General features: G+C 43.1%; 1 protein-coding gene across 1 annotated transcript; it reads right to left on the minus strand.

Annotated features, from left to right (window-relative positions):
- Positions 1-809: 809 nt before the first annotated feature.
- LOC106567956 (receptor-interacting serine/threonine-protein kinase 4) lies at positions 810-13,690 on the minus strand. Its single transcript, XM_014137875.3, has 8 exons — positions 13,364-13,690; positions 6,663-6,954; positions 5,676-5,824; positions 5,358-5,407; positions 4,225-4,383; positions 3,909-4,015; positions 2,880-3,120; positions 810-2,671 (listed from the first exon to the last, which is right to left on the minus strand). The coding sequence occupies exons 1-8, from the start codon at positions 13,543-13,545 to the stop codon at positions 1,365-1,367; spliced, it is 2,487 nt and encodes an 828-aa protein (XP_013993350.1). The 5' UTR covers positions 13,546-13,690; the 3' UTR covers positions 810-1,364.
- Between the last annotated feature and the right edge of the window lie 76 nt (positions 13,691-13,766).

Below are 13,766 nucleotides of genomic sequence, written 5' to 3' on the forward strand. Positions count from 1 at the left end.
CCATTAAGAGAGAGCAATGAGTCATAGCAGTGTGTGTTATTCCCATGAGAGGCATAAAGAGTCAAATCCATTTAAATGCTCTACTTACTTATTCATCAAACACTACAAGGGTGGCACAGTGCAAATATAGGGAGTGTACTTGAATAACACGCTACTGTGTAAAGTATGTAGAAAGGGTACAGTGAAGGAACATAATAGAATGCCATGATAAGTGAGGCGGAAGATTGCCATTACTCAATCTTCCCCAGATTGAGTAACGGAGGTTCCACACCACTGAGGCTTTTGTAGGATCACGCAGCAACAGGTGACACACACAAACACACACACACACACACACACACACCAAAGCCTCTGATTACACAGAACTCACCACTAAACCAGGGCAATTACAAGGCTCGCCGGAGCTCAGCTCAGGAGGGCTTCAGACTCGGGTCTCAAGAGGCCTAGCCCTGCAGGCGTCAACATCAAGGATGGAACGTTGGTTTAGGAGAGTGATGAACATTTTAAATGGTCTGAGGAATTAGCCAACAGCCTGGAAAGGCAGGTATGTTCCCCCCTCCTCACCCCACTCCCCTCCCACTAACCCACCTGCCTGGCCTGCGATCCCCCCCAAGGGCAGTTCCCATGGATGGTGCCAAGTTGAGAATGCTCTGCAGGGTCTGGGGGAGAGGCAGGCAGGAATGATAAGAATAAAGCCAGCTGCAGATAGAGACATGCCCATTCTGCCTGGCAGTGAAGATGGCCATCATTCTTTCATTCACACATTTACAGGGGCACGTGGGTGGGTGCATACACACACACACACACACTTGTATTGACACTGTTGTTTTATTAGAGAATATATCTTATGGACATGTTTAAACATACCAGCTACAGTAAGTAGATAGGAAAGGAAAATACAAATGGCATTCCACAGATAATGTCAACATTATTTTTACTGGGGGCCATGAATGTGGATATGCAAAGTAGAAAGCTAAACTATTAAGGGAAAAACATGACATGGAGTCTATATTTAACATAAAGGGAAAAAGTCTAAGTGATTTAAATGAGCTCATGGTTCTATATACAGTATACATATTTACATTAAAGCTTTCCTTCTCTGACAACATACCAAAGTAAATGAAGGGCGGTAACAGGGTCTTTGAGAGGCCCAAATAACCAAAGAATCATAACATCTGGCAATGAATGATCAATCAAAGACTGCCATAAAAATAAGACACAATCAAAATACTATGTACAAAATAAAATCTAATACAACTGCTGGTCTCTTTAGCTCGAGACACCTCTCCCATCACATCCAAGGGGAAGGGAATAGAAGAGATCCCTGACTGTTTTCAATTCCAGGACAGTTCTGTACAATCCAGTCACAGCGTGACTCCCTCCTCTGGACAGTCATTTCCTTCACGCTCCGTCAGTTTCAAGATTACAACCTTTCTCTGGAGACACTTGGCCAACGAGCTTGGCTGACGATCCAGAAGCTTTGGGTAGTCCTCTGCTGCTGGCTGCAGTGTGTCATGGGGGATAGAGTCCTGTGGTACTTCCTCTGGTAGGGGTATGGAGTCCTGTGGTACTTCTTGTGATACCTCCACCCCCTGGGCCAGCAGCATGCTGGTGATATCTGTGTAGCCTCCCCTCACAGCCAGGTGAAGAGGGGTGAGGCCCTGCTCGTCTGACAGACTGGCGCCCTCAGGGCAGTGGACCAGAAGCTCTTTGAAGACCTCACAGTGCCCCCCTTCTGCGGCCAGGTGGCAGGGGGTACGCAGGTTTTGGTTGGTGCAGTAGGGGTCTGCCCCTTCCTCGATCAGCATCTTCACTGTGGGCAGGTGGCCGCGCTGAGCAGCGAGGTGAAGGGCGGTAAGACCCTGGGTGGTCCGGGCCTGTATATCTGCATCATGCTTGACTAAGAGGCGAGAGGTACTGGTGTGGCCTGTCTCAGCCGCCACATGGAGGGGGGTGTGGAGGCCCGTGGAGGTCACGTGGACGTCTGCCCCCAGCTCTATCAGGATCCTTGCCACCCTGTACTGCCCCCTATGGGAGGCCATGTGCAGCGGGGTGCGCCCATCAGTGGTCTGCCCATCTATGTCCGCCCCGGCCTGCTTCACCAGCAATTTGACGATGCCCAGGTGGCCCTGCCAGGCAGCCAAGTGAAGCACCGTCCAGTCATCTCTGCCCTTCACATGGACGTCTGCCCCGCGGCTTAGCAGCACCCTGACCACGTTCTCCTGGCCATGCTGGCAGGCGATGTGTGCGGGTGTACGTCCCTGGGCGTCCGTCTCATTGATGGAGGCGCCGCGGTCCAGCAGTAGGCGGGTGATGGCCTCGTCCCCGTTCTGAGCAGCACAGTGCAGGGCTGTGTATTGGTCCTCGTCCCGGGCGTTGGCGTTGGTGCTCCGGCGGCCTAGCAGCAGCTCGGCCAGGCCCTTCAGGTGCTTCTCGGTGGCCAGGTGGAGGGGGGTGGAGCCGTGGGCATTGGCCAGGTTGGTGTTGGCATGGTTGAGGAGCAGGAACTTGACGGCCTCCTCATTGGCCTGCGTGACGGCGTGGTGGAGCAGGCTGTAGCCACCCTCCAATAGGAGATCCACGTCCTGAGGCTGCAGGATCTTCATCAGCTTGGACATGTCTTTGGTACGGATGGCGTCACTCAGCTTCCTCCTCTGCACCTCCCCAGAGTCTAAACAACAAGGAGATAGAAGACACAGTATATAGTCAGGGACAAAACCACCATGAAGTTATCCTGAAGTTAAAGAGACACTCTGCATGCTCCAGAAGTCATTCAGAACTGTACTACTTATATGTAGGATATAACACCATGAGAAACGAGAATTCCTGTCATCTGTTAAAGGAAACCATAGACAATGCCAAGGCACAGCCATTCTTACCACAGGTATTCTCTTTCTCAAAGGAGAGGGTAATGGAGTCTTGAGAGGAGAAGGCAGAGTCTACAGAGGAGATTCCTGACAGTCTCTTGCTGGTGTTGTCTTTGCTGGGACAGCAGTCCTCCTTCACATGATCAAAGCTCCGAGATATCCCAGAGTCTACCTGGCTCAGAGGTTTTGATAGGCTGTAGTCTTTCTCTGGCAACATGGCAGACTTGGGCCTGACTGGCTTCTGCTCTTTATTCTGTTGGAGACACAGCTATGTTAGAAATACAATAACAAACCCCTTGACTCCTTGGCTCTTTGACAACCTTTATGTTGACATGTTGTTAAAACATCTAGTTATGTAGCTATCTACACTACCATCCAAAAGTTTGGGGTCACTTTGTCCATTAAAATTACATCAAATTGATCAGAAATACAGTTTAGACATTGTTAAGCTGCCAGTTGAGGACTTGTGAGGCATCTGTTTCTCAAACTAGACACTAATGTACTTTTTCGCTTGCTCAGTTGTGCACCGGGGGCCTCCCACTCCTCTTTCTATTCTGTTTAGAGCCAGTTTGCGCTGTTCTGTGAAGTGAGTAGTACACAGCGTTGTATGAGATCTTCAGTTTCTTGGCAATTTCTCACATGAAATAGCCTTCATTTCTCAGAACAAGAATAGACTGACTAGTTTCAGAAGAAAGGTCTTTGTTTCTGGCCATTTTGAGCCTGTAATCGAACCCACAAATGCTGATGCTCCAGATACTCAACTAGTCTAAAGAAGGGCAGTTTTATTGCTTCTTTAATCAGAACAACAGTTTTCAGCTGTGCTAACATAATTACAAAAGGGTTTTCTAATGATCAATTAGCCTTTTAAAATGATAAACTTGCATTAGCTAACACAACGTGCCATTGGAACACAGGAGTGATGGTTGCTGATAATGGGCCTCTGTACGCCTATGTAGATATTCCATAAAAAATAAGCCATTTCCAGCTACAACAGTCATTTACAGGCAGGGGAATATACGTGAATGGTATGCGTGTTTCTACCTGGTCAGTGGTTAGTCCATTGCAGTGGTTATTCTCAGGCATAGGAGTTTGGTTCTTGGACTCCTCTTGGGGTTTAGAACACAGCTCCTCGGCTTCTGATGTGATTTCTGCAGACAGAAGACAACAAAGGTCAGGTTTGATGTACATAGCATCCCATGGTTTAAATTTCACCTTTTCAGAAAACTATATGTACAGTACATCATGACTTTGTATATGTACTACTAAACTTGAATTGTGTTCTTCCTGCTTTCAAGCCTCAAGATAAACACAAACACCCATCACTTACAGACATAGGCCCTATTGGGTCTCTACTCACCCTGGAAGCTGGGTCTGGCATCAGGTAAGGGGGCCCAGCAGCGCTGCATGAGGCTCAGGAACCCCGTGCAGGCTTGGGGTCGACTCCGGGGCACAACATTGAGGTCAGGACGCACCCCTCTCACCACCTTCACCATGATCTGCAGGATGTTGTTCTCCCCTGGAGGAAATAGAGGACATAAAGATACCATCAACACAATATATAACACACTTTGATACACTTCGTTCATTTCTCTACTGTTCATATGATAACTCAGTCCAAAAGGTGTACCAGATCCCATTATTCAAAAGACAAATTAGAGCCTGGATCATATCAATGAATTATGCCTTGATCGTGTGCTGGTGAAAGTATGGAAAAGCAACATAAACAAATGTCTGGGTAGGACCGATTCAAGTATGTACCCCTCATTATTATCATCTTTCTGTATGCTCAGATAAGGAAGCATATAGATGTTTTGTTAGAGAAGTTGAGTTAAATGTGGAAGACACATTTCAGTTGAAGGCATTCAGTTCTACCACTGACTAGGTATCCCCCTTTCCTTTCCCTTTCTCTCCCACACCAAGCCTGGAAAAACCTCTCAGACTTTCTTGGTCATGGTATCTTTGTTATCAGGGATTGGGACCAGCCAGCAAGCCAGTCAATGATTCAAAGCAAACAGAGGCAGTGGAGATAAGCTCAGATCACCATGGCTTCTTTAGTAGCTTTAATACTATTCAATAGAAGGACGAGGAACATGGGAGGAGAGTGCTTTTCTAGGGCTTCGTTAATGGCGGATACAGGTGCCGGTGCCAAGGATGTCAATGCCCTGATCAAGAGCTTTCAATTCAAAGGATATGCCTGGGGCAAACACCTGTCAGCCTGCCTCAATGGAATTCACCAGGTAAACACTCAACGGCACTGTCAGTATGTGCACTGTGACTAAACGTCTGTTACCTTCACTTAGTGAGAAGCAGGACAAACTAACATGGGTGGTCATGTCACAAGGAGTCTATGGGCTTAATCACGGTCCAGAAACCAGGCCTTTTGAGTTTAAGAAAGACTAGGAGTGAATCTTATAAGACAAACCCTAAAGGACTACAACATGTCTCACACCAATCCTCAACCCATCCATACATTTCCTCAACATGTCTCACCTTGGTAAGGTTTCTTCTGTGTTAGAATTCCCCAGATGACTATCGAAAAGCTGAAACAGGAAGGGAACAACAGGTCAGTATCAAGGAATACTAATAAAGGTGATCAATGATTGAACTCACTATGTGTTGTCCAAGTGTCATTTATAACTGATAATATACATCCATTTCATATTCATAGTGATTAAAACCAATGTTGTGAAAACAAACAATGGAAGGGAGAATTGAAGAAAAAAAAACATCATGTCTATCCATTAACACGACAACGTTCCACTCCTCTGGCAGACAAGGACAGAGAGAAGTGAAGGTGAAGAGGCTCACCTGTAGACGTCATGCTTAGTGTCTGATACCCTGTCCTTCTCAATGATGCTCTCCGGCGGCAGATAGGCGATGGTGCCACAGAACCCGTCACGGCTGATTTCATCAACTCTGGATAGGCCGTTCCACCTGGCCAGACCAAAATCTGATATCTGAAGGGGAGATATGAGATACAAAATATATCTTATTAAGACAAGAACCTACCTGATCTCTCCCTTTCCCATTTGTTGTCATGGCTATGGCTACCTATGACTAACTTTAGCCTCAAGCTGATGGCTGAGCCCTTATTGTATTCTATGCATCCAGAGCCCTGATGAGGGCAGAGGCAGCCACGTCCTGTCCCAGTCTGAGGGTGCTTCCCAGCCACGTCCTGTCCTAGCCTGTGGGTGCTTTCCTTACCTCTCGTGTCAGGAGTTGAGGACCTGTTTGACTGTGAGTTACATGTGTGGGCGAGCAGCTGAACACACACTCAGTCAGTGTTGGCAGAGTACTGTACTCAGCCTGTTAAGACAGGCCCAGGCTCCTTGTTTACATCATGGTATTAAAACAGATGAGGTTCCCACCCATTTTTTCTCCACCTCCATTAGTCATCCAGTGGGAGGTAGGAGAGCAGATGGGCTGGGAGGGAGACACCTTTCTGCCCGTAGCATGTGTGTGCAGCAGGGCAGCCATTTAAAGCAAAATGAAAGTAAAAAAAAAGATTTCTTCCCTCTATACATCTCAGCAGAAAATTCACACCTGAGCAAATCCTATTAAAGGACATACCACATGAAAGCTCTTGAGTTTGGGCTGTTGTTTTAAAGAGTCACTCTGTAGTAGAAATTACATAATTTGGGTGAAAGTTTGCTAAATGCACACTATAAGATAAAATCTGACTTTTCTATTGGACAGTGTATTGATTTTACATATGTATGTCTCAAATGTGCAAGCACTGCCCACACAGTGCCCTGTACAAACTCCAACAAACACACCAAGTAACTGTTGTCTCACCTTGACATGGTAGTGCGCGTCCAGTAGGATGTTGGCAGGTTTAAGGTCCAGGTGCAGGAGGGGTGGGCTCATGCAGTGCAGGAAGTTCATTCCCACCGCCGTCTCGTGGATGATCCTGAAGCGCAGCTCCCAGGGCAGAGGCTCAGCAGCCAGCAGGGTCTCCAGGGAGCCTGTCTCCATGTACTCCATCACCAGGCCCTGGGGGTCGCCACAGATCCCATACACTGGCAGGATGTAGCGAAACTTAGCCGCCTCCATCTTCTTAGCCTCCTCCAGCAGCTCTGCTCGCTCCCTACAGTGGACATGCTTGTCTGTTAACTTACTTAGACTTCATCACACCAAGTGGGCATAAAGCCCTCATATACCTGTCTGTTTAGACTGAACTACATAACTCATACAGATAACAGTGAATTTAAATGTAGCTGTCTTCGTAAATCTGCCCATCCATCTACGTCCCTCGATCCACAACAAATTCGTAAAATGCTGTTATTTTATCTTACTTACACAGGTATTCAAAGGCTTGTTAAAATAGCAGCACTTGAAAAACCTTTTACCATCGACCCAAATTACACGAGGGAATACAAGGAGACAGCAAACTGAGATGCATGAGCTTTCCTATGCATTAACCCGTCTCTCTGACAGGTTAAATCAGTGAACCCCTGCAGACATGACGAATTTATGGGACAGAGATTCTCCAAGTATGGCAGCCAGGCAGATCTGTCCCAGCGACATTCCTCATTTAGCCTAAGAATCCAACTGGGTTTGGAGTTATGAACACAACAGACCTCTTGTTCCCTGTGCTCTTGTTGCTCAACCTTTGAACAATTATCTATTTATTACCTTTATCAGTGTTAGCCCGACTAGGCTAGCAGACTCAAACAGAGCCGTGCAGCCCATCACCACTGACCTCAGAAAGAGATCTAAAGAGAAGGCTTTGAAATTTTTGGGGGGAGAAACTGCTTAATCTCGTGAATAATGTCTTTGTATACGGTAGTGTCTTCACTACAAAGGCAATGAGCAACAACTTGGGTTTTCAAAGGATTCATTCAATATTAAATCAGCATGCTGATAAGATCTTAAAAAGTAAAAAGCGAAATAAACGATGTTGTGTAGTCTCTCTGTCACTAAGGCAACCATTTCTTTATGTTTCGAGGGGGACAATTCCATGGTAATGAATTACGTTGAGACTCAGACTTTTTACTTTAAAATATATACCAAACAAAAAAACATTGATTTCAAAGTTTTAAAAAACATACAACTCTATGCACAACCACTACTTTTAACAATTTCCACCGAAAAGTTTACAAAAACACATTTACAAGAAGAACTGTGCAGATACAAGTTTTATAACAGAAAACTGAGGGAGATTCACCGTAAATCTGTTAGCAAACTTTTACGTCTGTAAAGTTTTTCCAGTAAATGTTTTTTTAAATTAATTGACTGTGTACATTGTTCAAAGTGTCATTGTGCATAGAGTTTTATGGTTTGTTCAACTTTGAAATCAATGTTGTTGTTTTTTTTACATACACTTAGAAGTGAAAAATTGGAGTCACAGGGTAATTCCGATATTGTGGAATTGCCAAGGTGTATATTACCAAATCATTCAAGTTCAATAAAAGTGTAAGCCATTTCATTAAATAAATCTGACAAGCATTAAAAATCTGTGCAAATGTGTGGAGTTAGGAGAGTGTTTTACACAAGAGACTTCTCTGTTTCCATCTACACGGCACCAGTGTCTCACTCACACCACCTCCTCACCCCGACCCTCCAAAAAAAACAAAAAAAATACACTAATAATACTACCACTCGCACTTTACTTTTTCCTCCTTTACTAGCTCTGACCTTGCTGATAGCTTTGAGGAAAAATGTACCTACAATGACTGTGATATGTGGTTGTCCCACCTAGCTATTTTAAGATGAATGCACTAATTGTAAATTGCTCTGGATTAGATTTCCTGCTAAATGACTAAAATCTAAAAATCTAAAAAAAAAAAATTCAGGCGGTCATTTCAAACAGCTCTTACACTAAAAGGGCATTATCATGATTTTCTCTGTATTATTCCAACATCATAGTGTGGAAATATATATAGAACAAGTTATTGAGACAGGTGGGTCCACCCCAAAGTGCTGTGTGTCATGATGACACACATGTCTCCATCAATGAGAGAAGATTTGAAAGACAAGATGGCGGCATACACATTGTTGGATTACTTCATGGACCAAACATTTATTTTGAATTCAAACAAACCACCTGCAACTGGACACTGACATTTTAGAAGGTACATGTTTGGCCGAATCCAGAACAAAGGTAGTATCCCCAAGTTAAAAGTGTTTTATATATATTTCAACACTGAGGTTGGAATAATACTGTGAAATTGTTACAATTATGATAATGCCCTTTTAAGAGCTGTTTGAAAAGACTGCCTGAAATTTCAACCTGTTTTGGTGGGATGGAGTTTTGGCCTGCATGGTGACATCACCAGGGGCTAAATTAGTTAGACTGGGGGGCCAGTACAAAAATATATATATTTTTTTTTAAATGCATGAAATGTATGCATTCACTACTGTAAGTCGCTCTGGATAAGAGCGTCTGCTAAATGATTAAAATGTAAAATGTAAGAAGAAAGAGAGTTCCAAACCTCTTTGCCAATAACAGATCGTTTTCAGTTTTCGCTTCCCCACAGTCCTAGCAAAATTCATGCTTGAGAAATTGCTCTTTGCTATGAAGCTTTGTGTATTTTTTTATTTTTGACCATTTTAATTTAAAACAAACACAGTAAGGTACTTAATTGTTACCCCCCAAAATAATAAAGTTGGTTGAAAATTCTCTGTGCTATGCCAAACAGTACCTATCCTGTAACGGCTAATGGAGCATCACATTAGAGCGTTACAATTCACTAGCTAGCTTTGAGTCAGAGGAGTGTGTGGAGGCAGGGAGCAGGCAGGCAAATGACAGTTTATGTACTTTGAAGATGTTGAGAGAAGATAGCATCTTTAGCTCAGGTTCAGTGGGTGCCATGAGTCTAGCTACTATGGATTGGAGGAGGATGTCAATGCTTGTCATTGGCAAAGCTAAAGAACTTCCTCCTTGTGCTTTGTATCCGACATATTTTTCTTTGTGAATGTTTTGCAAAAGCAACAGGATAGAGAAGTGAGATAAATGGTCATAGGAAGTAACACAATCAAACACAAATAAAGGAGTCAATAAACTCTGTTGTGTTTGTCTGCTAAAGCACGATTCCATGTATATGTCAACCTGAGAATGCACAAATAAAGTTAGTTATTTTCAAATGAAACCACATTCATAATTATCCTTAAGGTCTATATGTTGGAGTTCAGGCTTTATTTGAAAAGTTTAAGTAGGTGATTGCATGAATTTTTACCATTACAGAGTAGGTGTCCAAGTCTCAAAAAAGGCTTTTCAGTCAATGATATTTCACGACTTATTTAATGAAGCAATATATCCCAAATTGAAGTGTCTTGAGTTTTGTTTTGCGTGTTCTACAGTCTTATAAAGATAGGAGGTGACTGGGACAGGCAATGTAACATCCATAACCTTTTTAAGGAAACGTTTTTAAAAAACATGCACTACATCGGTTCATCTTGAAACTTTCTCTTTAAAGCCAACTTTCATCAAGGTTTTATATGGTCTATAACTGGGATCTCTTTTCATTATCGTATCTTCTTTCAGCGTTATGATATCTGTACCTTCCATAACAGCGGTGGATGTGATGGATATTGATGTATCATATCTTATCTTCAGAAGCTTGTGCATTCAACACATTTTGTCTGCTTGTTCCAGGATGTATTCTTCAGACTTGTACTGAAGCAATTATTGATATCTTGAAAATTGTGTGTTTTAGCTCAAATTCTCTTGGAAATTATATGCTGAAATGCATTTCTCATATGTGGCAGTACTTTTTTTAGATAGATAGAAAGATGAGAAGAGTGTTTATCAACAATCTGTGAATAGTGCTGGACCCAATTTCCCAAAAGCATCTTAAGGTTAAGTTCATCGTTAAAACCATAGGATTTTTTTTATTTCACCTTTATTTAACTAGGCAAGTCAGTAAAGAACAAATTCTTATTTACAATGACGGCCTACCCCCGCCAAACTCGTACAACACTGAGCCAATTGTGAGTCACCCTATCCCATTCACCGCCGGATGTGATGCAGCCTGGATTTGATCGGGAGCCCATTGGAGCCAGGATCATATTGTTCTTAGATGAACTTAGCCTCAAGATGCTTTTGGGGAAACTGAGCCCGTGTCTTTTTCAAATGAAAGCCCCCCAAAATATACTGACTTCATCCAGTGTCCAGAAAAATGCATTTGCACTATAGAGACATGTATATTGTTTTATTATCATATTTTGTTACAATAGTTCTGAAAAATAATGTTTATACAAAATTGTAATTCAACTGTTGAAGGTTCATTTTGAGATGAAGAGAAAATAAATACCTATTAACGGTATGGTGGCTGGTCTTGTATGATATTCAGGCTACCTGTTATTATGCAATCTTAAGGTACTATGCCTTCTGTTGACATTTTAAAAAACATTCCGAATGACAACAAATTATAGATTTGGATCAAGAAATCTGTAAGAAATGAATGTCTATTTCAGACTCTGACTTCGATAATGGAGAGTTTAACATCTATAACGGTTGGTTTTCCTCTCCGAAGTAATAATGTAAATGACAATCTTTTCAAAATCAGCGTTTTTGTGTTCAGCTACGCCTTTCCTTCGAAAATGCAATCCATGTTTTGACCCAAGACTTACAAACTCACAGACATATGCTAATATGTTCCGTCTTCCCAAAAAGCTTGTCCATTTAATGTAACATCCATTCTTACTTGCTTTATTTCTCCGACATATCAATATTTACAAGTCCGCTTTTTTGGGGGATACACTCCTCTCAAGGGGTACTATAGACACACACATCAAAAGTTTCATTTATATTTTTTTGTCCATTCTGTGAGACATTTAAGTTGGGCTTTTGCGTGCTAATGTAATATCCATAACGCTGCCCTAAATGACTCAAATGTAATATACACTGAGTATACAAAACATTAAGAATACCTTCCTAATATTGAGTTGCACCCCCCTCTCAGAACAGCCTTAATTCATCAGGACATGGACTCTGCAAGGTGTCAAAAGCATTCCACAGGGATGCTGGCCCATGTTGACTCCAATGCTTCCCACAGTTGTGTCAAGTTGGCTGGATGTCCTTTGGGTGGTGGACCATTCTTGATACACACAGGAAACTGTTGAGCGTGAAAAACCCAACAGCATTGCAGTTCATGACACAAACCGGTGCGCCTAGCACCTACTACCATGCCCAGGCACTTAAATCTCTGAATGGCACACATGCACAATCCATGTCTCAATTGTCTCAAGGCTTAGAAATCCTTCTTTAACCTGTCTTCTCCCCTTCATCTAGTTTGTCATAGAAAGAACATGTTCTTAATGTTTTGTACACTCAGTGTAAGTGTCTGTTACTAAATCTCTCAACAAACTGTCAACAGCAGAAAGTTCAGCCTGTGGTCTGTGGGTATATTGCCTCAAGTTAAATTCAGTTTAGGAGCAACCTGATCCAATCATTGTATTGAAAGCTGTAAAAGCTCTCAAAACGACAGAGGCCTCTTAAATACAATGTTCCCAACCTCATTCTCTGACACCTTCAGAAACATTAACTTGATATGCCACAACAACAAAAAGTCAAATGCACTAATATTTCTCACTGCTGGTGAACGTCAATAACACTTGTTGTGCCAAAGGAATGAAAGGATATTGTACAGATTCTTTAGATAATGTGTTGTAAATCATTTACACATCCACTCCGCTAAATTTTGAAATCAAGTAGGAAAGTAATATTGAAAGTAAATTTAGACTTGGTAGTCGTGTTTTTGAGGCTCCCGGAGGGAGTTGGGTCAGGGTGGTGACATGGCGTTCTACGGAGTGTTGTAAGAGAGGAAGGAGCGTGCTAGCGTAATGTTGAACTTTTCCCCCCAGCACACCATGTTACACGCACACACACTTGGGACAACACCTGGCATAAAGGTCATACTACTTCTCATAATCATGAGTCAAAACAAACATCCTCACCAAACTGGAGAAGAGGTTACATTCCAGAGACATAGTGTAATGTCTGGCAGGGTCTCCTGGACAAAGGGCCAGGCATTAGAGTAAAGAAGACTGATCTGTTCATCGGAGCCAGCCGCCTTTGTGGCTGGCTCCGATAATTGTGGTGGTAATGCTACCAGGGGTGAAAGAGTCCTCTTTCCTACAGTACAGCAGAGCATGAGGGTGTATCACATAAAAAAATCTAGCCAAACATTCTTGAACTCGTCAAACATTCACAGGTGTACTGCTCAAGGGCCCTCCACTGTAACCGCATGTGAATGACTGCTATGTGCTCACCTCAAAAACATCAACATTTACATAATACAAATGTACCCCCATAATGTCCACCCTCCAGAACCCACAAGATGATGAGTCTGTGACATAAGGCTGACTAAGTTTCCAGCATACGTCACACCCTCAGATAGATGAACAAACTCATAGAGAACTACTGCTTTTTAGTCTGAAGCCCACAGAGGATATCTAACATAACATGTAATCTAAGTTTAAATACTTTAAACAACATTCTTCACACCCCCACACACCATCAATCCCAGAATAAAAACAGCTGTCCAACATACTTGTCATCTACATGAAGGCAGGGCGGGCACTTGATAGCCAGCCATGTTTTCCACTGTACATGCCGGACTTTGTATACTTGTCCAAAGCCGCCCGAGCCGATCTTCTCCCAGCTCCCAAACTCAGAGGAATCAAAGGTTCTCAGCAGCCCCATATTCCCATGGGAAGGGTCCGGAACGTCCATATCAGTCTTTAGAAAGGCTTGAGTGGTGTTAAAATCCCCAAATCCTTATTTTTTTCCTCTCTAACACACATTCAGAAGAAGTAAACATACACACCTACCTACCTACTGAGAGCTCCCTTCCTTGTTTTTCCCCTCTTGCCTAACTCAATCTGGCCCCTCCTTCTCTTCAGGTGAAAGGGGAAGAGCCTATAGTTGTGACATAATTTCCTGGGTCTGGCCAG

This window comes from Salmo salar, chromosome 13 (assembly GCF_965601325.2).
Source record: "Salmo salar chromosome 13, fSalSal1, whole genome shotgun sequence".
NCBI classification, from domain to species: Eukaryota; Metazoa; Chordata; class Actinopteri; order Salmoniformes; family Salmonidae; genus Salmo; species Salmo salar.